Raw genomic sequence first — 23,185 nt, 5'->3', positions numbered from 1 at the left:
TTACCGAACTTGCTCTTGGTGCGGCAGAGCAGCAGAGAACTTTTCCACACCTGGACGCCACGGTTCCTGCAACACAGGACCACTATTACCTCTTCACATCCTACCCGAGAGAGCAGAAAGGTGACCTCTGAGGATCTGATAGTTTTATGGGAAGCAAAAAGGTGGAGTTCGCAGCCTCTTTCTTTAACTGGACTAGCTCCGAGCTCCTCTCCACCTCTCCCCCCAACAACCGGGCTTTTCACCAACGCGCAAGCGCACTTCCTGCCGTCCGCGCCAAGGCTGGGCCGACTCTCTTGTCTCGCGTGAGTGGGGCCGGCCGGTCTTCCTTGCTCTCGCTCCACCCCCTCCTCCTCGCTCGCTCTCTCCCATCCCCCAAGCCAGTCGCTCTGCTGCGCAGCTCCCTTAGCGGTTGCCGCCGCCGGAGACGGTTGGAAGAACCGTTGTGGGAGCGCTGCACGAGGCGGGCGACTTCTCCCTGCTCACGACCGGACCTCGCGAGCACCGGAGTCGGGGCTACTGTCGCCCGACAGGGTATCTGAAGTAAAAGGGGGTAGGTTGGGCTGGTGGTTTCGAGAGCGGAGTCGGGAGAAGGACGAAAGAGCGACTGGGAGGGGGTGGGGCTGCGGGGGGAAGTGTGGAGGTCGCCGCTCGGGGGCGGCCAGGCTGCGCCTCCCAGGCGATCTCCCACTTCAAGGAGGGCGGCCTGCCGGGGGGAGGATTTACTCAGGTGGAATTCAGTGAACGAAACCGAGCCCCGAAGTGGGGGTCATCCAGCACTTCCTCTCCTTTCCCTGCTGGTTTGGCTTCCGCCATTTTGGGTACGGCGGCGCGGCCACCTCAGCTTCCCGCCCTTCTCCTCTCTTTCTGTTTTTTGCCCCTCAGCTTCCGAAAACTGATTTAGAAGTCCGGGGGATGGTTAAAGGTCCGTGGAAGGGATGAGGGTGGGGAAGGAAGCGAGCAGGGAAAGGCCGGGCACTTGGGTGGCGGGAGGATCTGGGCCGTCGGGCGCGCTCCCGATGGAAATGGCGCCAGATGGGCCTGGCCTCCCACCGCGGCCTCCCTTCCTCCGCAGTCTCGGCTGGGCTACCTGGGCCGGCGGGACTGCGAGTGACTTCTGACGCAGATTCCCAAGATGAGAGAGGCTGGAGCTGGGGGAGGAAAGCCAATGGCGACGAAGGCGCTCAACTCCCAAATCCAGGACAAAGGAGCCAGACGGCCTCCTTTGTAATTCCGCCGCCCGGTGGCGAAGGTTTTTAAGCCAGGCTTGGCTGCCGGGCGGGGAGGGGGGGAAGGGGCGTACTCTCCCTAGCTCTTTGGTCTCTAGGGCAGCTAGATAAACGAAAAGTCTCCGGGGCGGAATAAAGGACGCTTAGCCGGCCCTTATAGTCCAGATTTGGAACTTCGAAAAGAGTACGTACTCATTTTCCAAAGGGTATTTTTTTCCACGCTTCTCTTAAACGTCGAAAGACTTTGTGGGTAATTGTTTTGTAAGCAGAAAAGCGGGTGACTTACCAGATAGGAATGTGAAATGGACTTATTTCAAATAGGTCGTCTGGATCCAGTGAACTGTGGAACTAGGCTTTTGGAACCTGTGGGCGGGGGTGGGATGGTTTAGCAATGGTTTTGTGTAGTTTGGCAAATATTGATTGGGTTAGAACTTAAGTAGGAGTTTTGTTTTGGGGGAATGGTTGTTAAAACACAACCAGTGATGGCAAAACTGTGTGTATAGGAATTGAATTATTAAATCTCCAAGGGTTGGATTTTGTGCAGAGATTGTTTGGGCATTAAGGCTGTAGAAGTAAGATTCTTCAAAATACAGTTAGGGTTTATTTTCTTTTGGTAGCTAAGCATGTTTTCTATTTGGTGTAGGACTGTAGTAACGTTTTGACCAAGAAAATAAGCCTGCTCAACAGAAAGACAAACTACAAGTTCAGTTATGTGATGCTGTGATGATTTTCGGTCCTTGGAACAGTCGGAGAACTGGTTCTGTAATTTTCGCTGAAGACCGTACAAAAGGGACAGGCAGCCTATTTTTCCAGCTTTAAAAACAAAAAACTCTTCCTGTTGGTGAAGATGTTTTATGATTCTTGTGGACTTTGAAAAGACAGCCCAGAGTTTCCTATACTAGTTTCCTAGTATGTGATGTAACAGTTTCCCTGATTGGATTACTCTAGAAATCTTTGTTTTCTGCCCTCTTTTTCATCTGCATCATAATCTGGAAATGCATCTAATTGCCTTTATATTTTTAATAACTGTGTTCTTCTGGTGTTCTTGGCTGAGCTGCAGTGGCTGGTAACATTGTTCTAGAGAAGAACTTGATCATTTTAGAGACCTCGCCACCTTTAGGTACTAGAGGTGTCTCTAATTTTGTTTTTATTTAAAATTAATGATGGGACTTCCCTGGGGGTCCAGTGGTTAAGACGCCGCGCTCCCAATGCAGGGGGCACGGGTTCCATCTCTGGTCGGGGAACTAAGATCCCACATGCCTCACGGTGCGGCCAAAAAAATAAACAATTAAGGAGCAAGCACAGTGAAAGGGAAATGATGTAAAATTACCTGTTAAGAATTTCATCACCACTTATTGACCAAATTTTGAAGTTCCTTCTCATTTTTTAGCAGCAGTGGACTACCATTTAGAAAGTTACTAATGCATCAAACCCTTACTATTTTCCGAAGTATAATACATACAGTATATGCCTCTGCGTTATAAAGGAATTTTATCTCTTTTGGCCTCTCTGTTAGATGCTTTTTCTTAACAGTTTTGGGATACAGTTCCCATATCATAGACTTCACCCATTTAAAATCACACAACATGTGGTCTTTTGTGACTGGCTTTTTTCACTTAGCATAATGTTTAGGAAATTATATTTAAAATCTCATATAGAACTGACTAAAGTTATTTTAGTATTTCAACTGCTGGTATTTTAATTGGTGCTAACACGAGGAATTCTTTAAAAAGCATTCTGATTAGCCATGACACTGTTGTAAAGAAAGGTTGAGGTGGATTATCCTGAATAATTAGGGAATGCCATTTAGGTAGTTGCCGAGACAGCTTTATTAAGGTATTAGAGCAGATTGTCTTTTTTTATGTGTTTAGAGTTCGTCTTGGTTTTGTTTTATAAATAGAATTCTAGGTTCAAATTTTGAGTTTTGAAGAGATAATAGAGTATGGCTTTCTTTATTGGGTACTCTTCATACACACGGGGTAGAGAGTCACCCTATAAAATACTTTGTTTTCCGAATCTGCTTAATTTATCCTGATTTAAAATTGTGTTAACAGCTTGGTATTTTTTTTCTAGGCTATGTTTGTTGTTTTTATATAGGTCTCATTGATATAGGCTGATCCAAAAATCAGAACTAGTTTGCTTGCCTAGTATTTCTTGGAAAGTGCTAATACGATTTATAGTAAAGATAAGTCAGTTTCTGTCTTTTTTTTTGGTATTTGTTCCTGAAACAGTACCTTTACATTGAAAAAAAGTAATGTTCTAAATGAAATAAAGCCACCACATCTTTTCACAACAGATTAGATTGGCTTTGCAAAGTTCTTAAGTTTTTCATGAGGAAGTTAACATTTGAGGTTAGAGCCTCCCTATTTTTTCCTATTCTGTTCTTAAATTTCCCTTTGTAGAAAACAGTTTTTAGGTTGCTGCCTGTTTTTGTTAAGAAAATGATAAAGATCTCCAAAATGTCTCAACTTTTTTCTCAAAGCCTACTTTCAGGGTGACTCTAGAACTATTTTTTTAATTGTCTAGCTAATCACATGTCCTAGTAAACATTTCCAAAGACCCCTTTTTTCCCTCTCTCTCTCTGCCTTGGACAGTTCCTAAGGACACTTGAAAACTTAAGCCTTTGTTGACTTTGAAAAAGACTTGTAACAGTCCTTATTTCCTTTCAAGATTGAGGATGGTTTCCTCTCCTTTAAGGTTATTTTGTTTGTGGGTTATTTCATTAGTTTTATAGGGCCCCTTAAAATCCAATAACAATGGCCACCATTGAATGATTGCCATGTTGCAGACCAAGCACGGATTCCTTAACAGTCCAGTGAGGTATAAGTAACCACTGCTGCACTTTACAGTTAAAAATGCAGAGGTTAAGTAGTTTGCTTAAATTAAGTAGCAAGTGAGTGGCAGACTAGGGATTCAAACCCAGGGTTTCCTTTCTCTTAAAAGTTCTTCCCAGTTATTTGTGTGCATAAGAATTAGTTGTAACGTCAGATAAAAATTTGTATTCCTATTTTGAACATCTGTGTCTAGAGTGGCACTTAGGATGGCGTTTAAAAAAAACAGCGAACCAAGTACCAAATGTGATTCATGTGATTCGTATGCCAGAGGTATTTGCTTAATAACCACATTTGGATAATTTCTACGTTAGCTTATTTTAAATGCGTGGATTCTAGGGAAAAAATTTTACTCTTTTGAGATGCTACCCTTAACAGTTGCACTGATAATTAGATTGTGTGAAATTAAATATTAGTGAATACTGTTTATATGAAATATCCTCAAGCTTAAAGGAATCAAGTGAACAAATTGTTTTGTTTACAGGGGAGGAGGTGGTGAGGGAAAGGTTTGAAATATTCAGGTGAGTAGGATTCCTACAGCTGCATAGTGAAATTTATAAGAGCTGGTAAGTTTCTGCAGCTGAAGGACTTCTGCATTAACCTCTTTAAAATGTTCGGGAATTTTAAAAGAAAGGGTGATTGTCTCTTGGGAAGGGAATTTGGTGGATGGGTTCTTTTGGGGGGGGGAAGGAGGGTGTCTCATACCGTTTTTAATACTTTTTGAATGTGATTGCATTACTTTTTTAAAAGTTCTGTATAAAGTAGTGAGTAAACTGGTTTTTAATATTACTATCTTCAATAATTTCCAAACAGGTGGCTTCAAAAAACTGTTTGAAAGCTATTCACTTTTGAGTGCCCTTTTATCTCAATTTTTAAACTCAGCCTAATTAACTCAGTAATTGTAAAACTTGCTTTTGGGGAGTGTTTAAATCAGGTTTAAACACAGATAGGAGTTTTTCCCCCTTCGAAAACAATTTGGTGTGTTCAGAATTATAGTGCATCTATTAAGTTGAGACTTCTAATACCATTTTTCCAGCATCAAAGGAGAATATTCATTGTACTTGTGACTTAGGCTCTTACTGTGAATGAATGATGGTACTATGTACAACTTTTGGGTGATTAAGTTTTAAAGAATTTGCATAACTATTCAAGTGAATAATAAAACCTGGAAAGTTTGAGATATGAGGAAGAGGCTAGAGTTGACACTAAGATGACAGGGTGAAGAAATAGAGTTTGAAGACTGATGGTGGAATTATGTAAGTTTTCTTAAAATTGGTTAATATATAATATTTGATCCTTAGAAATTCAGTACTTTGGGGGGGGGGTCAGGTTTCACTGCCTTTTCCGTCTTTTGCCTACCCCCTAATAGAAAGGTGTTGTACCATTGTATTGTGACGCTGTCACTGAAGTCACTGAACCATAGTTAACATTTCCTGTTGTGCACCACTGAGAGGTGTTTCTTCAGTACCTCTGGCAAGAGTATATTTTGATTGACTGCTTTATGTGCTTGTTTATTTTTTATAGCATTTAAATCAAACGGTATTGAGATGGATTGGGTTATGAAACATAATGGTCCAAATGACGCTAGTGATGGGACAGTACGACTTCGTGGACTGCCATTTGGTTGCAGCAAAGAGGAAATAGTTCAGTTCTTTCAAGGTACCTCTAGTATTAGTCAAAGTTTAGTAGTATTTTAATTTTATATTTCTGTTACTCAGTTTTTAATTTGTAAAACCCATTTGTTTGGGGGACTTTTTGATTTGAGTATATCTGGGTTAATGTATTCAGTTATGAAATGTGCTCCAGTTAATATTCAATACAGAATGTGTAAAAATATATAAAACCTAACTAATACGCAATAAACTTAATTGAGAGTAATTATATGTGATGAAATGAATCATGAATTAGCATATGGAGCATAGTTAAGTTTGATTTTTTTTTTCCATGTAATATTAGGTGGGCTTTTAGAGTGTGTGTGTAATTTTAAAAGACATTGGTTGCAGAAAAATTTTTATGTAATCCAATAATATTTGAAAAAAATCTTCCTTTTATATTATGGGGTGATGGGAAAACTAAGCTTTTTTGTTTTGTTTTGTTTAGACTTGTTTTAAATATTTGATTCAGATGGGAATGTTTCAGCCTTTAACACTGTTCCCCTTGATGGGGTTATTTGTCCTTGGGTTAAAGGGTTGGAAATCGTGCCAAATGGGATAACATTGACGATGGACTACCAGGGGAGAAGCACAGGGGAGGCCTTCGTGCAGTTTGCTTCAAAGGAGATAGCAGAAAATGCTCTGGGGAAACACAAGGAAAGAATAGGGCACAGGTGGGGATGGAGAGTTTGGGATGGTGTTAAATTTTTATTTTTGGGGGTTGTGGGTCACTATTGCTTAAATGGGGGGGTAACAGTAACATTTTTCTGGGGTAGTTTAAAAGAATTGATAATTATCTAAATTTAACTTGGAAACTACAGATTTGGGTGGGGAATTAATGCTATAATAGTTCGCTTAAATTAAAATTAGATTGTTTCCATTTTTTTGTAGGATGTTGTTGATAAATGCTTTTGTATAATCACCTGTTTTCTCTAAACACCTATTACATACTAAAGGAAACAAGCTTAAAATTATATTTTGTGAATTGTTTTCAAATGATTTGTATGTAAAACTTAAATATTAATTATTTAAGTTTGTAGGTGTAAAAAATGTTAACTTTTGGTGTATTTAGGCAATTTAAATTGGGTTATATCTAGATGTAGAAAAACTTACTGCATTTTGCCCAATATTTTATTTACTCTAGTACGTTTATGCTGAAACCTGTACCTTAAACCATTTTCAAATAGGTATATTGAGATCTTCAGAAGTAGCAGGAGTGAAATCAAAGGATTTTATGATCCACCAAGAAGATTGCTGGGCCAGCGACCGGGACCATATGATAGACCAATAGGAGGAAGAGGGGGTTATTATGGAGCTGGGCGTGGAAGTATGTATGACAGAATGCGACGAGGAGGTGATGGATATGATGGTGGTATGTGTATCTAATGAACAAAGGTTCTGTTGTCATTTTCTTAATGTTCCTGACACTTTGTCAAGAAATACAGAAATGGCAGTAATTCAGTACCTACTAGGTTTTAAAACCTGTTCATGAAAAGATGGATTCCCATGGCCAGCTATGGGATTTGATTGATGCACATATTGGCACCTGGTTTACTTACACAAAAATTTTTAAAAGATTGTTACGTTTTGAAATTTTCTGTTTGGCATCAGGGTGAAAATTAATTTTGATGTCTAAATGTATCCTTTTCATATTTTTAATTTCCACCAAGTGTTAACTGCTTTTTTCATATGCACTAAGTTGGAAGTTGCAAACTTTGTGGGAGGGCAGAGTTGCCAGACTGCTTGCCACAAAACATGCTTTTGTAAACTGGATTATAAAATTTGTCTCTTCAAAGCTTATTCATGTATTTCTCCTTAAATTACACAGGTTATGGAGGTTTTGATGACTATGGTGGCTATAATAATTATGGCTATGGAAATGATGGCTTTGATGACAGAATGAGAGATGGAAGAGGTAAAATAAATATTAAAGACATAGCCATTTTTAGGTGAATTTCAGTATTTGCTTTACATGCACTTAGTGGTAATATAGGTGACTTGTATACAAAAGTCAACTCAGGCATATTTCAGTGCATTCCTGCATAGGGCTTTATACAGATGTATACTTACAGGAAAATTCTCCATTTGATATTTAGAACAACTATAAGTATTAAGATTTCTTGGGATTGTCAAAAAAAAGGGTGTAAATAGGAAAAGGTGTGTATAGGGAAGAAATAATCTTTGGAAATTTTATTCTCTAGGTATGGGAGGACATGGCTATGGTGGAGCTGGTGATGCGAGCTCAGGTTTTCATGGTGGTCATTTTGTACATATGAGGGGATTACCTTTCCGTGCAACTGAAAATGACATTGCTAATGTGAGTAATTTTAGTAATTTATTAGTGACTTTGTGCATAATCATAGTCTCTAAATTTTGAAAATTCTTTAATGTACTCATCTTTGTCTTTTTAGTTTTAATGTCAAAAAACCCTTTAATATGAAAATACATATGTCCTTATCTTCACTAGTTGATGAATATGTGTCCGTTGTGTGCCAGCCTACATAGGATTCAAGCAAGTTAAAAGCTACATTTATAAAGTCCAGTTAATAATTTTGTGAAAGACTGACGAGCAGAGAGGTGATGACTGGAAGATTATTTCCTTGTTGTGTCAAGTTTTGAAAGTGTTGTAAATATGTGACAAGTCAGTAAGTTTGAGTGGTGTGGTTTGGCTTTCTAGGCTTATGTGGTGATCAGAAATTGAACTGAAAATAATGGTAGTAGATGCTGCTATTACTGAATTGAAACTGGTTTGTTTCACATTGGTTAGAGAATCAGCAAATTTCAGTCCGTGGGGCCAAGTCAGTCACTGAGTAGTTGTGATAGAGACCCAGTGGCCTACAAAGCTGAGGGTATTTATTTATCAGCTAGCACTTAAAGAAAAATTTTGCTGTTGATCTCACTGGGAACCAATTGGACCAAGCTCCAGGTGCCTTTTGGGGTCACTTAAATCTGGTTAACTTGTGGTTAGAACTAAATGATATATTTTGGGAGCTCTGCATATACAGTGGGTAGGTTTATCAAACTCCATTGTTCTGAGTCATTTAACACCCAATTTCTCTGCATATGTCAGTCCCGGGTGACTTTTTTCAAACAATTTTGAAATACCTTTCTTGGGAGTGGGCCAGGGGAGCTTACTCTTCTCCTTCTCAGTATAGTAAGGAAAATATGGCTTTTTCATTTGTTTAAGGTAAACTGTTCTTTAGCTTAGAAATGTTTTTTAAATTTAATATATCCCCTGGCTTACTTTAAAAGAGATCTCTTCTTTGCATTTGTTTTAATATACTTAAAACCAAAGTGTGTGGTAATTGACTTTCAGTAATCTAAATAGAAAAGTAAAATAAGTGTTTTCTTTAGTTTTTCTCACCACTAAATCCAATCCGAGTGCATATTGATATTGGAGCTGATGGCAGAGCAACAGGAGAAGCAGATGTAGAGTTTGTGACACATGAAGATGCAGTAGCTGCCATGTCTAAAGATAAGAATAACATGCGTAAGTGGTATAACTTTCTCATTTGTAATTCCTCAAATGTAAGAGGTTCTGGGATCTGTAGGTAACTCTTAGTAGTCTGGGGCCTGAAACCTTGTGGCCTCTAATAAGTTCAGACTTCAGTGGCTTTCTAGGGGGCTTTCTATTGAAGTTTACTCAGACTCTTAATACTTGACAGATTATTAGAATTTAAGTTACTAAAGAGAAGAAAATTCGTATGTTTTTTGTACTTGCCTGAGTTTCTATGCCGTTTGCAAATTCTGTTTCTTAACGTATTCGTTGATAACTTGGGTAAGTTATTCCTGCATGTCATCAAATCTGTTTTTAAGCCATTAAATTTAAACTCCACTAGTGATTCCCAAATCTGGCCACACATCAGTCACTTGATACTTAATAAGTTGTTCCAGACCCTACCCTCAGGCTACCCTCAATATTCTAATTCAATACTATGAATGGGCCTGGAATATATTTTTAAGACGTATACCATCAGGTTCTAAAATAATGTCAGCCCTTTTATAGATAAGGAAACTGAGGCGTCAAACACTTGTTACTTGTTCTATCTAGCTTGAACAGTTTGAACAAAACTTAGATTTTAGTCCTATCTGGCCTTCACTTTGTCACTCCACTAGGAATTTGCAAGCATACTTTTTCAAGTTAATATTAGCCAGTCAACTTTTTCACACTTCTGCTGATAAATTTGATCCATCATTCCTTTCTCCCATATTACTTTTTTTCCCCTAAAGAACATCGATACATTGAACTCTTCTTGAATTCAACTCCTGGAGGCGGCTCTGGAATGGGAGGTTCTGGAATGGGAGCCTATGGCAGAGATGGAATGGGTATGTAAAGTTTTTAAAATAAGCTGACTTAGACACTTAGCAATCAGTCTCAAACTTTTCTTCTTTTTTTTTTTTTCTTAAAGATAATCAGGGAGGCTATGGATCTGTTGGAAGAATGGGAATGGGGAACAATTACAGTGGAGGATATGGTACTCCTGATGGCCTGGGTGGTTATGGTAAGTGTCTGGTTACTCTGATTCAGTTTGTGTTAGTCCTCTTATGTGGTGCAGAGTTAAAGTTCATTTTATTGTTCTTTTTTTAAAAAATATATATATTTACTTATTTGGTTGCGCTGGGCTTTATTAGTTGCAGCAGGTGGGCTCCTTAGTTGTGGTTCACCGGCTCCTTAATTGCAGCATGCATGTGGGATCTAGTTCCCTGACCAGGGATTGAACCTGGGCCCCCTCTGTTGGGAGCGTGGAGTTTTACTATGCCACCAGTGAAGTCCCTTTTTGTTTTGTTTTGTTTTTTAATTGGAGTATAGTTGATTTACAATGTTGTATATATTTTTATTTAATATCTTATACATTTATATCTTCTAAACGGTTCTTAATGTCTTTTTTTCCCTAAGGCCGTGGTGGTGGAGGCAGTGGTGGTTACTATGGGCAAGGTGGCATGAGTGGAGGTGGATGGCGTGGGATGTACTGAAGCATAACCACCGATACAGAAGTCCTGACAACAGCATCTGGTCTACTAGACTTTCTTACAGATTTAATTTCTTTTGTATTTTAAGAACTTTATAATGACTGAAGGAATGTGTTTTCAAACTATGATTTGGTAAAGCAACAGATTGTGATGGGAAAATCTGTTTTCTGTAGGTTTTATTTGTTGCATACTTTGACTTAAAAAAATAAATTTTTATATTCAAACCACTGATGTTGATACTTTTTATATACTAGCTACTCCTGAGGATGTGCTGCTTTCATAAGATTTGGGTTGATGTATTTTACTATAGCTCTACAAGAAGTAGTTTAGTGTAATCTTAGAGGACAGTGGTTCACCTCTGCATAAACTACAAGTCTTAATAAGCAGACATCTAGAATAGAGCTTGGAAAATAATTAGTGTAACTCTTTAATAATTTTTCCTTGACAATACTGTAAATATAAAACCTTAAAGATGAGTTTAGATGGCTTCAGGAGTATAAATTCAGCTAATTCTATATTATTCTTTTTCAAAAGTCATTTATCAGGCATAGCTCTGAAATGTTAATGATCTAAGAGGTATCTGGATATAAGAATATTCATAACTGTGTTACCTGCAGATGGGAGTGTTGAAAGTTTAAATTCTAGCCCTAGATTTTAGAATAAATCCCCTCAGCACTTGACTGACGTACCAAAAAAATGTTTCCCAAAAGTGATAGTTGTAACTTCTCAAAATGTCTTAGACTAAGTTAAGGTTCTCAGTGACATGAGAATTCAGTGCAAGTACAAAGATATTTACCATGGAGTATAATTAATTCTCACAGATGTATTTTCAGTTTCCAGCCCAGTAGTTAAAGCATATGGTTTTTTAATAACTGTATAGATGACTACTTTAAAAAAAAATGTAAGACACAAGTCCATGTCTTGAGAGTCTTGCGATTGGATTTTGCATCTGATAATGTTTGCAGTTTTAGAGCCATTGTGTTAAAAAATTATTATATGTAGCAAGGAAAAGGTGCTTTTTTACTTTTAATCCCTTTGATCAATATGGCTTTTTTCCAAATTGGCTAATGGATCAAAATGAAACCTGTCAATGTGAATTCAGTTATTGAACTTGTTACTTGTTTTTGCTAGAAATGTTATTAATGTAATAAATATCATTGTGGGAGATAAGAGTAATGGCGTCTGTCCTAGAATGCTTTGTGTCAGTTACTGATTATAAATCAAATTGGTAGAAGGTACTATGTCTAATTGAAGATTAGACGGAGTGACTAAGGAATGATTTCTGCTTGTTAGAAAAGGCAGCTTGATAATATAAGTGGAGCCTATCAACTGGAGCAATGATTCATCTTACTGCCTCTACTCCCTTAATGACCTATTTAATAAGTACTAGGCTCGTACCACTTTTTAAAAAAAGATGACATGTGCTTTTATTTCCCCAGGATTACCCTATTAAAACGTACGCCTTCTAAAGTGGGCTAATTTTTCAAATCTTTTATTTGTTATATAAAATTCACATTTTAAAACTGTGGATAGAAGAATTACAATCACAATTCCTTGGCACCATGATAGCATTACTGTGGTAGTACTAGATGAGGGAATGGTATGTGAAGTTCACAAAGTACAAATTGACAGCTGTGTAACAAAAAATCCAAAATTAGTAGAATGGTTTTTAGATAAAAGTCAAAACAAAATGGAGCAACTTGTATTACTGTTGTAAAAGCCTGCCTACAAAAAGCCCAAATCAATGGCGATGACATGAGTTTTGAGTGGCAAAGAATTTAAAGGGGGACTAAAAATCATGGTTTATTTGTTGAATGAAACCAGCCTTGGAATTTAAGAAAATCACATTTTAAATTTAAGCACAGTTATAAAAAACAGTATTTGAAATTTTCATTTTTGCTTATTCTTATTTTCAGCAATCATAAAAATGTTAATCCAATCCCATCAGTACAAAATAGTTCCAAGAATATAATTCATGTCTCAAATATTCCTATCAGAGCATTAAGGACCACCTATAAATCGGTGTGTCGGTTCTAACTGAACACCGAAAACTGGATTAGGGAGAAGATAAATCTGAAAGTAAAATAATGGTTTCATACTTTGGCAATTTAGAAAATTAAATAATTTTAAACTTCAATGGAAGAATGTACTCTGACGAAACAATCCTATAGAATAAGCAACCTTATCCTACCAGAGAGGGAGGTAGCCATGATTCATTAATGCTCTTAGGAGTAATGTAGATACCTATGACATGTTTAAAAGGTTCTCAGACTTAAAGTGCATGATTTAAATTAGGGTTAAAAGTGGAACCCCAAGTGGTGAGGCTGTTCAGATGGTTAATTATACAAGGGTAACTGGATTAAATTCTTGGTATGGCAGGGATTAGTGTTTATTGACGTTCATGCTTGAAATAGTTCAAGTATGAATTTAATGGCAGGGCTGAAACTACATCTTTACTCTAGGCCCTGGCTTGGAGGTGCTCAGTAAATGGTAAATATTTTATTCTGTATATATACTGTAGTAGTAGACTGCTACAGTGTAATGCTTCCTAAAAGTTACTGGAATGGAAACGTAATACAGAATTTTTTTACTCAAGACTGTCATATCAAAAGCAAAGTTTTATTGCATTTTAGATTTCTTCTTAAATGCTTAGGGGAGGATCAAATCAGTAGCCTGTAATCCCTGCTACATTTTTTTCTGGGGAAGGGTTTATTTATGTTTTGACTTTCAAAGGGGGTGTGAGTCCTCCCTAAGAAATGCATATGGAATTTTAACTTACTTTCAAAATAAAAAGTTTTCAGGCAAAATAATACCTCTGTAATGCACTGTTATCTGAAAGTTATCAGCAAATGTCACATTGACTTTTTTAGAGAAGGAAGGCCTTTTCTAATGCAAAATGGGCAGAGGAAGGCGGAGCAAATAAATATTGTTGAAATCTTACCAAGGTAATGAAAAATGTGTTGAAATATAAATACTTCTAAAATGTGTATCTCCAATCTTTCAGAACTGAAGCCTTAAAGTGCATTAAGAAAATTACAGGCACCATCAAATGTTAGTTTGACAATCTGGAGAATAAAACAATCTGAAGCCCTATTTTTAAGGTCTTTACAAAATAAGGCAAATGTGTTAGCTATGCTATCTGACCTCTCAATGGCATTAAGAAAAGAGTTACATGATTACTACATCAGGAATTAGGATAAAGTTACTGTAAAGCATGCCCTATCAAATTCTTTCTGAGTTACAGTGGGGAAGGAAATGTCATTATACAGTTTATAATTCCCGTGAGTTGAATATGTGGAAAGTAAAACTGGTACCAATGCTGTCTGAAAGCTGCTTAAGAAGGACTGTCTGAATACGCTGTATACACGTTCATACATAACATTCATCGTAGGTACTTTTCATACATAAGAATTTAGTTCTGGAGTATTATGGCAAGTTAGATGAGCATCTCTGAATCAGTAATGCGTGACAGGAATCACAAACCCGTACTGGCTTTGGTGAAGAAGGCAAAGGCAGTTCGTTGTCAGAGCAAGCATTACAGAAAATTTCCCCACAGTTTCTACAGTGGTGCTATTAAATGGAAAAATCAGAGAAAAAAATTTTGAGTAAAATTAGAAGCCATATTTGCAACATAACTTTTGGACTCACTTCCTATCTCCCTTACCTTTCTCTTAGAGAGTGAGAATTCCTTTTCACAAAGTTTACAATGTGTTGCTTCTTTGTCTTTCAACCAAACCAGTCCCTAGTAGGAAAAATACAAATATTAATGCTCAAGTTGGTAACTAAAAGTTATATGTGAAAATATTTTCAACCAAGAGCATTTTATAGGAATAGATATGTAGATAAACCAAAAATGAGTCCTTTCTTTGACAGATATACTGAAATAGTTGTAGATTTAACAAGTGTGGAATTTGCTTCAAAATAATCTGGGTGAGGAAGAAGGGATGTGGGTTGAATATAAATAAAGCAAGGTTGGCCATATATTGATAAATAGTGAAACTGGGTCATGGTTCATTTTATTCTTTACAACAGAATATTTGAATATTTCCATGACAAATGTTTTTAACAAAAATCTATTATGGATAGTAATTCTCTTTAAGGAAAAAACCCTAGTATACCTACATCGTTGGAAACGCCTCATAGATTAACTGTGTGGCTTCCTTTACTCATAGAACTACCTGTTAGATCTGTGGGAAAGAACTACAAGACAGAGTTGCCAAGTAAACTATGAAAAACGTAACAGTCAAACTTTTTATCTTAGGTATTGGCATATCCCAATGATCTGTACTGTTCTAGGGTGTGATGGCTTAGGAGTGAATATGATTTGAACCTAATACATTTTTAGAGGGTGTCAAATTCACAATCGGGCAGAGCCATCTCCTGACCCTAAACATGGTCCTAAAGTAAATCGCTTGAGGAAATTGGATCCCAGAGATTACAGGTGGGGAATTTTGAAGTGTGTCCATATTTCACTGGAGATCAAAGAAGCCTAACAGAATTGTGGGCTGACTCACATGATAACTTCTTTTTGAGAGGGCTATTTTATCTTGAAGATTATGAGTTTGGAGGAACTAAGGTGATTGGCAGTGAAAAGAATCAGAACATGTGAAATTCCTTAAAATTTATTGACCTAAGTAACTTTGTGTTACACATAATTAAAAAAAAGAACGCTTTACACTTAGAAAAAGGAAAGAACCCTAAAGAATATCCAGTCCAAAAACACTTAAGGATAAATTTTCATTATGTGAAATGCATGAGTCTGGCATTATGTATATATACCTTATATACAGCAAATCCACAAAATTTGAAGAGATTTTGGAAATCAGATGACGGAGTTCGTTATTTTAGGTAAGACTTCACCTTAAATTCAGTTCTACACTGCTATTAATTTCCCTCACCTTCTGTAACTCACAAATTTAATAGTTACTATGTAAACTTTAGTGGCAAATATAAGTAGTGTTGAACAGGTGGAAGTTAACTTGATACCTAAAATTTCTAACTTGACCCATTCTTTCTTTGTTGTTGTTGTTGATTTAAACTGAAAACAATTATTGAAGAATTTGGAGGGAAAATTTTGACCCATTCTTAACTAACCAAGCTCTTGGCTAGAAAAAGCATTTTTCTCCCTGTGAAAGCAACTTTGTTAGGTGGTGCCCATTTTATTTCGGGAAGACCTAAGTGAAAGAGGAGTCCTCTGCTTCTGATTAATCTCATCACATCTCCCTTTCAGAAACAGCCCAGGCTAAGCTACATTGCCACTGCTTCCAAAGAACCAAGTATATCTGATTACCACTTGGGAGATGGAACAAGTGCCACCTACAACAGTGTACCTCTAAGGCATAAGACCTTTACCAGCTAAAGAGAGAAAAATCTTCCAAGCAGAAGAGCCAACAGACATTATTTCTCAAAAGCCTGAGTTGTCTTGAAAGCCTTTTCTACCTGACAGAATTCTTTGAAGAAAGTGAGACGAGGACTAAGTATTCACAGATCAAGGTCACAAGGTTAATATCAGCTGTTTTTATTTCACAGTCTTAATAACCAGCAGCTGTTATCTGATATAGCAGAGGTAAGACAAATGGTGTTGGGTTACTGCACTTCAGGCAGTCTAAGGCTCCTTAGAACACAGGACTGTAAGAAGTGAAGGTTTAAAAAAAAAGAAAGAAAAGAAAAGGGAAAACCTAGACAGCTCATATCAGACACACCAGCAGAGTCATATGACTTGAATCGTGGAATTTTTTTTTAAAGCAAGATGGGGCCGTAAAGATAATTCAATCCAACTTGAAGAACACCATAAAAAGGAAAGTGATTTGCCAAATGTCCCAAAGCCACCTAGTGGAAGCAACTTTGCTTCCTGCCCAGCTATATTTGTTAGGGATGGAGAGCCTGATGTGAAGCAGATTTCCAAGCAGTATCATTTGGTTCAGAAGTAACCTTCTGACATCAGGGTTGAGCTTCCAACTTTATTTCCAGACTTATTTTAATTTTAATTTGACTGAACTTACCCTGCCCCTCTCCCAAAGAGAAAAGCTGTACACTGTAGGTTAAGCCTAGTGTATTAGCTGGACGGGACCTCAGAGATCAGCACCTTCAAGCTTTCATTTTACAGATAAGAAAACTTGAGACCCAGACAGCTGAAGTAGCTTCCTCAACGAAACAAAGCTGTTCACAAGCAGAGCAAAAACTAGAAAGGGGCAAGCTATTGCTCGGCAAACAAATGGCTATTTTTCTCTGCCCAGTTCCAGAATGTCAGCCACCCAGCTTAAATCCTCCAAACAGGATATTAGAGGATCCTTCTCTAGAGAACGTCAACTGCCCCAGAGAGGAGTCTTGTAGGTACTAACATTGAGAAAGGATACCATCAGTTCGGTAGTTAACAGATTTCTCTATGCTTGAGGCCTACCAGTCTATTACAACCCACCCCTATCCACCTAACCAACACACACAGGGCTTCCAAGATTTTTTTTGTGCTTTTTATTGAAATTGGGAGATCATCCAACATTTGAGGAATGATTGGGGCATGAGGTACTCCAACCAAAGAACAAACCCAAGAATGGAATTCAGAAGAAACAGAAAGGCAGTAGCAAAAGAAAACTTTAAAGAAACTATAATGAATATCCCCAGAGATAAAATAACAGGATGCTATTTTAAAAAGGAAAAATGAGTGAATAAAAGCCTGCTGAGGGACTTCCCTGGTGGCACAGTGGTTAAGAATCCACCTACCAATGCAGGGGACACAGGTTCGATCCCTGGTCCGGGAAGATCCCACATGCCACGGAGCAACTAAGCCTGTGCGCCACAACTACTGAGCCTGCGCTCTAGAGCCCGTGAGCCACAACTAAGCCCGCATGCCACAACCACCGAAGCCCGTGTCCGCCTAGAGCCCATGCTCTGCAACAAGACAAGCCACCGCAATAAGCCTGCGCACCACAACTAAGAGTAGCCCCCACTTGCCGCAACTAGAGAAAGCCCGCACACAGCAACAAAGACCCAACAGAGCCAAAAATTAATAAATTAATTTTAAAAAAAAAAAGAGCCTGCTGAATATTAAAAATATGGTAGCAGAAATAAAAAAGTCTCACAGAAGGCTGAACCTGAATCCAACCAAGCCTTTCGATTTAATTTCCAGTTTACAGGCTTAAAAGGGGATAGAGTAACAAATTTAAGACTACTATGAACAAGCAATCAGATAAAATCTGAAATGTGAGAAACTGCAGGACAGCTGTTTCAGACCCATCAACTGGACAATAGCAAGGACCAAAAAAAAAAAAAAAAAAAAAAACGAAGTCACATATAAACAGGGAAGGGACTTCCCTGGTGGCGCAGTGGTTGGGAGTCCACCTGCCAATGCAGGGGACACGGGTTCGAGCCCGGGTCGGGGAAGGTCCCACATGCTGCGGAGCAGCTGGGCCCGTGTGCCACAGCTGCTGAGCCTGTGCTCTGGAGCCCGCGAGCCACAACTACTGAGCCCACGTGCTGCAACTACTGAAGCTCGTGTGCCTGGAGCCCGTGCTCCGCAATGAGAGAGGCCGCTGCAGGGAGAGGCCCACGCACTGCAATGGGGAGTGGCCCTCGCTCGCCGCGACCGGAGGGAGCCTGTGTGCAGCAACGAAGACCCAACGCAGCTATAAATAAATAAATAAATAAATAAATTTTAAAAAAAACCAACGGAAATCTGGATAATATTTTGTTAAAGCTAGACATGAATGATAAAACTATAAGAAAAACAACATAATGATTAACGAAAAATAGAGGACTGTTACTATAGGGAGGGGAATGCAATCAGGGAGCACACATGTTCTATTATAAGCTAAAACAGAGTATGCCAGTGTTTTTAAGTTATACTATATGTGTCCTCTTTTGCATATATGATATATATTTAACAGAGAAAAAATTTTACAGAGTTTAAAAAATGACAGTTGGGCAGACATCCCTACGTATCTCCTAAAAAAAATGTGAAAGCAGAATAAAGGCATACAGATTCATAAAATCTTTATCTTCACTCACCATTTTCTAGGAGGCTACTAAAGGAAGCATTGCCTAGTGGGGATTCCCTGGCAGTCCAGTGGTCAGGACTCCATGCTCTCACTGCAGAGGGCCAGGGTTCAATCCCTGGTCGGGGAACTAAAATCCCACAAGCCGTGTGACGTGGCCAAAAACAACCCAAAAACAGCTGAAAGAACGAATGGCAGCAAAGGGAAATGCCAGGATAAGAGTGACCAGACCAGGGACTTCCTTGGTGGCGCAGTGGTTAAGAATCTCTGCCAATTCAGGGGACACGAATTCAATCCCTGGTCTGGGAAGATCCCACATGCCGCGGAACAACTAAGCCCGTGCGCCACAACTACTGGAGCCTGCGTGCCTGGAGCCCCTGCTCCACAACAAGAGAAGCAACCGCAGTGAGAAGCCCGCACACCGCAACAAAGAGTAGCCCCCACTAGCGGCAACTAGAGAAAGCCCACGCGCAGCAACAAAGACCCAACGCAGCCAAAAATAAATAAATAAAATAAATAAATTTATTTAAAAAAAAAAAAAAAAAAGAAAAAGGGTGACCAGACCAGAGAGGAGCAGTAAAGCAGAGACTCCAGGAGGGATGACTCCGACAGAAAAAGAAAACTAACCAGTTACCCGATTCATTTTACCATGTGAAAACCTTTTATCAAGAAGCACTTTACAGAATTGTTTGAAAGTATAAGAAAAGTCTGATGCTCAAATACAACAAAACTTAAAGGGGCAGGTAGGGGGAGAGTAAATATTAACTCCAGAGGAAATAAAAAGTAGTTCAAGAAAGAAAATATAATTGCAATATACTACCTGGCCCAGCAAGGAACAATATTTAAATAGTCATAATAAAGAATACACAGTAAATAAATGTCACAAAAACTTTTACTTAATTATACTGGGAGGGCAGTGAAGAGAAGACAGACCAGGGTGAGAGTGAGCAAAACTCCTCATCCACCATGCTGATGAGGCAATAGATAGGTCTGAATAGTACTTAAGAAATAGGGGAATAAATACCAGAAGAAACAACTAAAGGAATTAAAAGTAACCCCCTTCTGGTGGCAGGAGCTGGGGTGGATAAGGGACAAGAGGGTGAAAACAAGAGACTGCTTCCATTTTTTTTTTTGAAGTCTTCCTAGTACAATTTGACTTTTTAAATTACTTTCATGTAACACTTTGATAAACCAAATGGGTAGCTTGTGTAGTAGGAAGCCATCTGTCACTGAAGTACTCACACAGGGACTGTATTTTCTCCTGTGTTGTAAAGAGATTCTTGCATCCAGATACATTCAGAACCATATACTAATAAACTGTACCAAATCACTTTCACATACATTAACCTACTCAATATTCAAAGCAACCCTATGCAAAATCATAAGCCAATTTCAGAAGAGAAAACTGAGACTCCATGGGGATATGTGACTTGATGAAGGTCAAAAACTAGTAAGTAATAGACTAGCACAGGAATTTAAGGATTATCAAATTCAAAGGCAATTTCACTCTATCATGCCACACTTTGTAGGAAAGTGGACAAAATTATTTCCAAGGTCATTTCCAACATGAGGAATTTTAATAGAGGTATAGGGAAGAGATGGACCCCATCATACTAGCTCCCCATTCTAGAGGTATAGGGAAGAGATGGACCCCATCATACAAGCTCCCCATTCACTGCTTCTGCCTCTATATATCCCAGGATTCAATAATAGTACACAGGGCCTTACCTTTATTGGAGACTTTCACATATATCCATACCTTCCTACTTGAGGAAAATACTTACACTCACCTGCAATGCTTTGTTGGCTTCTTTTATATCTTCTATTTTAAGTTTTGATCTAAAAAGATTATAAATAGGTCCAAATTTCAGTACACATTTTAAAATATAGAACATCGAGTAATTCATTAGAAAGGTATTGAATTGTCATAGGATATAAAATGGTATATACTATATTATTCTAATGATCTTCTTTGGCTAGTAGGATTATATTTAATATTTTCCTATATTTCCAAAATGTCCTAAAGCAAAAATAGTTTTGAGATTTAAAATTTACTTTTTAAAAGAAAGAATATTGGGCTTCCCTGGTGGCGTGGTGGTTAAGAATCCGCCTGCCAATGCAGGGGACACGGGTTCGAGCCCTGGTCCGGGAAGATCCCACATGCCATGGAGCAACTAAGCCCGTGAGCCACAACTACTGAGCCTGCGCACCTAGAGCCTGTGCTCCGCAACAAGAGAAGCCACCGCAACGAGACGGCCGGGCACCGCAACAAAGGGTAGCCCCCGCTCGCCGCAACTAGAGAAAGCCTGCGCACAGCAACGAAGACCCAACGCAGCCAAAAATAAATAAATAAATTTATAGGGGCTTCCCTGGTGGCGCAGTGGTTGAGAATCTGCCTGCTAATGCAGGGGACACGGGTTCGAGCCCTAGTCTGGGAAGATCCCACATGCCACGGAGCAACTAGGCCCGTGAGCCACAACTACTGAGCCTGCGCGTCTGGAGCCTGTGCTCCGCAACAAGAGAGGCCGCGATAGTGAGAGGCCCGCGCACCGCGATGAAGAGTGGCCCCCGCTTGCCGCAACTAGAGAAAGCCCTCGCACAGAAACGAAGACCCAACATAGCAATCAATCAATCAATTAAAAAAAAAAAAAAGCTCCTCATTTCCTCCTCTTCCCCCTTTAAAATAAATAAATAAATAAATAAATTTATAAATTAAAAAAAAAAGAAAGAATATTGGTGTTTTCATGTGGTTATGACTACTAATGACAGCTATCATTTATTGTAGGCTTATGATGTACCAGACACTATGCTATAAACTTTGCATGATGTCATTTAGTCTTCAAAAACACTTATAAAGATGAAAAAAGTGAGGCCTGCTGAAGTTCAGGTGGTAACTGGGGAAGCCAGAATTCAAACCCTGGTCCTCTGAGACCCCAAAGCCGACAGGTTAACCATTATGAACACTATTTCTCTAGCAGATGCAAAAGAGTGGTAAGTGAGAGTGGAAATATTAAGGAAGATATAATTGTGATAGTTTTTTACCTCTTGAAAATACATGTTAACATACAGACTATAAGTAACAATATTTAATTATCTGTGATCCCACTACCCAGAGATGATAATCTCTAAATATCAATGAGTATGTGTATTTCAAATGGAAAAATTATTTACAGTTTCCTACATGACTTAACAATATATCCTGAAAGGATTAGAGCTACTGACTTGTTATTAACTATCTGCCACATCATTATATTAAATAGTTACATGGTATACCATGAAAAAGAATATGAAGTATGTAGTTTATATAATTATCCAGTGCTGAACTTTCAACCTGTTTCAAATTTCTTTGCCACAAAATTGTTCATTAAAGTTGAAATGACCAAAACATTTGTATTATTTTTCTTAGGATAACAACTTAGAAATGAAATTACTGGATCAAAAGGTACATAAAATACTAAAGTCTCTGCTACTGAAGCAGAACATTAGGAAACTTGCTTTGCCCTACAAATGCTCTTTGTTCCAAGACATAGAAACAAAGTGTTAGTCTTTTATCTGGCGCATAATGACTCTTACAGTGGGAATAATCAATGTAAAATTACACAGTATAAAAATATTAACAGAGTAATCAAATTTTCTTGGCTGAATTCACATCTACAAAATGTATCCAAGGAAAATTGATGCTGGTGGGAATTTTGGCCAAAACAGTAACTGCTATATAGAAAAACTGAGTAAGGAATAAAAGAGCTTACTTAATGGCATTCACTACAGAAATACTTTCTATATGAAAATTTACTGGTGTTGATATATTTCTGGTTAAAATGCCTCTATTCACAAATATGGACTCTAAAAAGCTTGCTCCCTTCTGATGCGAATTGCCAAAGTACCTAAAGAAAAAGAGTATCAGTTACAGTTCCAATAAACACAATGTACAAGAACACCTTTTCCTTGTCCTAGACAAGGAACAGATGTCTATATTATTCATTTTAATTAAATTCTATTCAGAAATATGTATTTAAGTTTGTGAAAGTATTTGACCACAGCATGAAAACAGCATAGAGAAGGGTCAAAATAAAACATGAGAATGTAATAAATGTGATACAATTATGACACTATAGGAAAACATCCATAAATTATACAAGCCTCTGATAATCCTGAAACCCCTCCTTTGAGGAAAAAAAATCTGTAAGTCTCTTTATATGGAAAGAATAGCATTTACAGAATACTACATTTGGAAGAGTCCTAGTAATTTCCTTTTTAAACTAAAAGTTTTTCTCCTTGGAATTTAAGCCTCAATGAGGATAAGGGAAAAGCTGGTTTTCCTCCTTCAGGTATTCTAAACTGTCAGTCATTATGACACAGATTAGTCTAGATTTTCTTACTTGAATATTTCATCCTAATATTTCATATGTTCCATGTTTTCTTCAAATATGAACAGTTCAAGTTTATTTCATTTCTTTAATCCTCAAATTAGATAGTCTATCTACTACAATTATAACTTATTCAGAATAATAATT

General features: G+C 38.2%; 3 protein-coding genes across 23 annotated transcripts in view; 1 reads left to right on the top strand and 2 right to left on the bottom strand.

Annotated features, from left to right (window-relative positions):
* The window catches only part of PBLD (phenazine biosynthesis like protein domain containing), a 43,446-nt gene extending 42,036 nt beyond the window's left edge, over window positions 1–1,410 (bottom strand). For 2 of the 6 annotated variants that reach the window (XM_082424589.1, XM_082424596.1), the window contains exon 1: window positions 5–125. The gene's annotated coding sequence lies outside the window, so the exon portion shown is untranslated. Of the gene's footprint in view, window positions 1–4; window positions 228–1,087 lie in introns of those variants that run through there. The other 4 variants (XM_082424593.1, XM_082424594.1, XM_082424591.1 and 1 more) reach the window with 4 other exon arrangements.
* HNRNPH3 (heterogeneous nuclear ribonucleoprotein H3) lies at window positions 12–10,907 on the top strand. Of its 5 annotated transcripts, none has more exons than XM_082424571.1 (10): window positions 12–120; window positions 5,582–5,716; window positions 6,245–6,383; window positions 6,897–7,081; window positions 7,538–7,624; window positions 7,911–8,026; window positions 9,064–9,199; window positions 9,940–10,035; window positions 10,119–10,211; window positions 10,607–10,907. In XM_082424571.1, the coding sequence occupies exons 2-10, from the start codon at window positions 5,605–5,607 to the stop codon at window positions 10,681–10,683; spliced, it is 1,041 nt and encodes a 346-aa protein (XP_082280697.1). In that variant the 5' UTR covers window positions 12–120; window positions 5,582–5,604; the 3' UTR covers window positions 10,684–10,907. The 5 variants fall into 5 exon arrangements, with proteins under 5 accessions (XP_082280697.1, XP_082280698.1, XP_082280695.1 ...); XM_082424572.1 differs by lacking the exon at window positions 12–120 and adding an exon at window positions 164–302; XM_082424569.1 differs by lacking the exon at window positions 12–120 and adding an exon at window positions 386–550.
* Window positions 10,908–12,156: 1,249 nt separating this feature from the next.
* RUFY2 (RUN and FYVE domain containing 2) overlaps window positions 12,157–23,185 on the bottom strand; it is a 50,223-nt gene continuing 39,194 nt past the window's right edge. For 7 of the 12 annotated variants that reach the window (XM_082424470.1, XM_082424478.1, XM_082424469.1 and 4 more), the window contains 3 exons: window positions 20,462–20,510; window positions 14,345–14,422; window positions 12,157–14,250 (listed from right to left, as the gene is read on the bottom strand). In XM_082424470.1, coding sequence (XP_082280596.1) covers window positions 14,107–14,250; window positions 14,345–14,422; window positions 20,462–20,510 — 271 coding nt within the window. In that variant the 3' untranslated portion in view covers window positions 12,157–14,106. Of the gene's footprint in view, window positions 14,251–14,344; window positions 14,423–20,461; window positions 20,511–23,185 lie in introns of those variants that run through there. The other 5 variants (XM_082424477.1, XM_082424479.1, XM_082424476.1 and 2 more) reach the window with 4 other exon arrangements.

The sequence above is a fragment of the Balaenoptera physalus genome (assembly GCF_965194825.1).
Source record: "Balaenoptera physalus genome assembly, chromosome: 14".
NCBI classification, from domain to species: Eukaryota; Metazoa; Chordata; class Mammalia; order Artiodactyla; family Balaenopteridae; genus Balaenoptera; species Balaenoptera physalus.
This window is presented reverse-complemented; position numbering and strand designations above follow the sequence as displayed.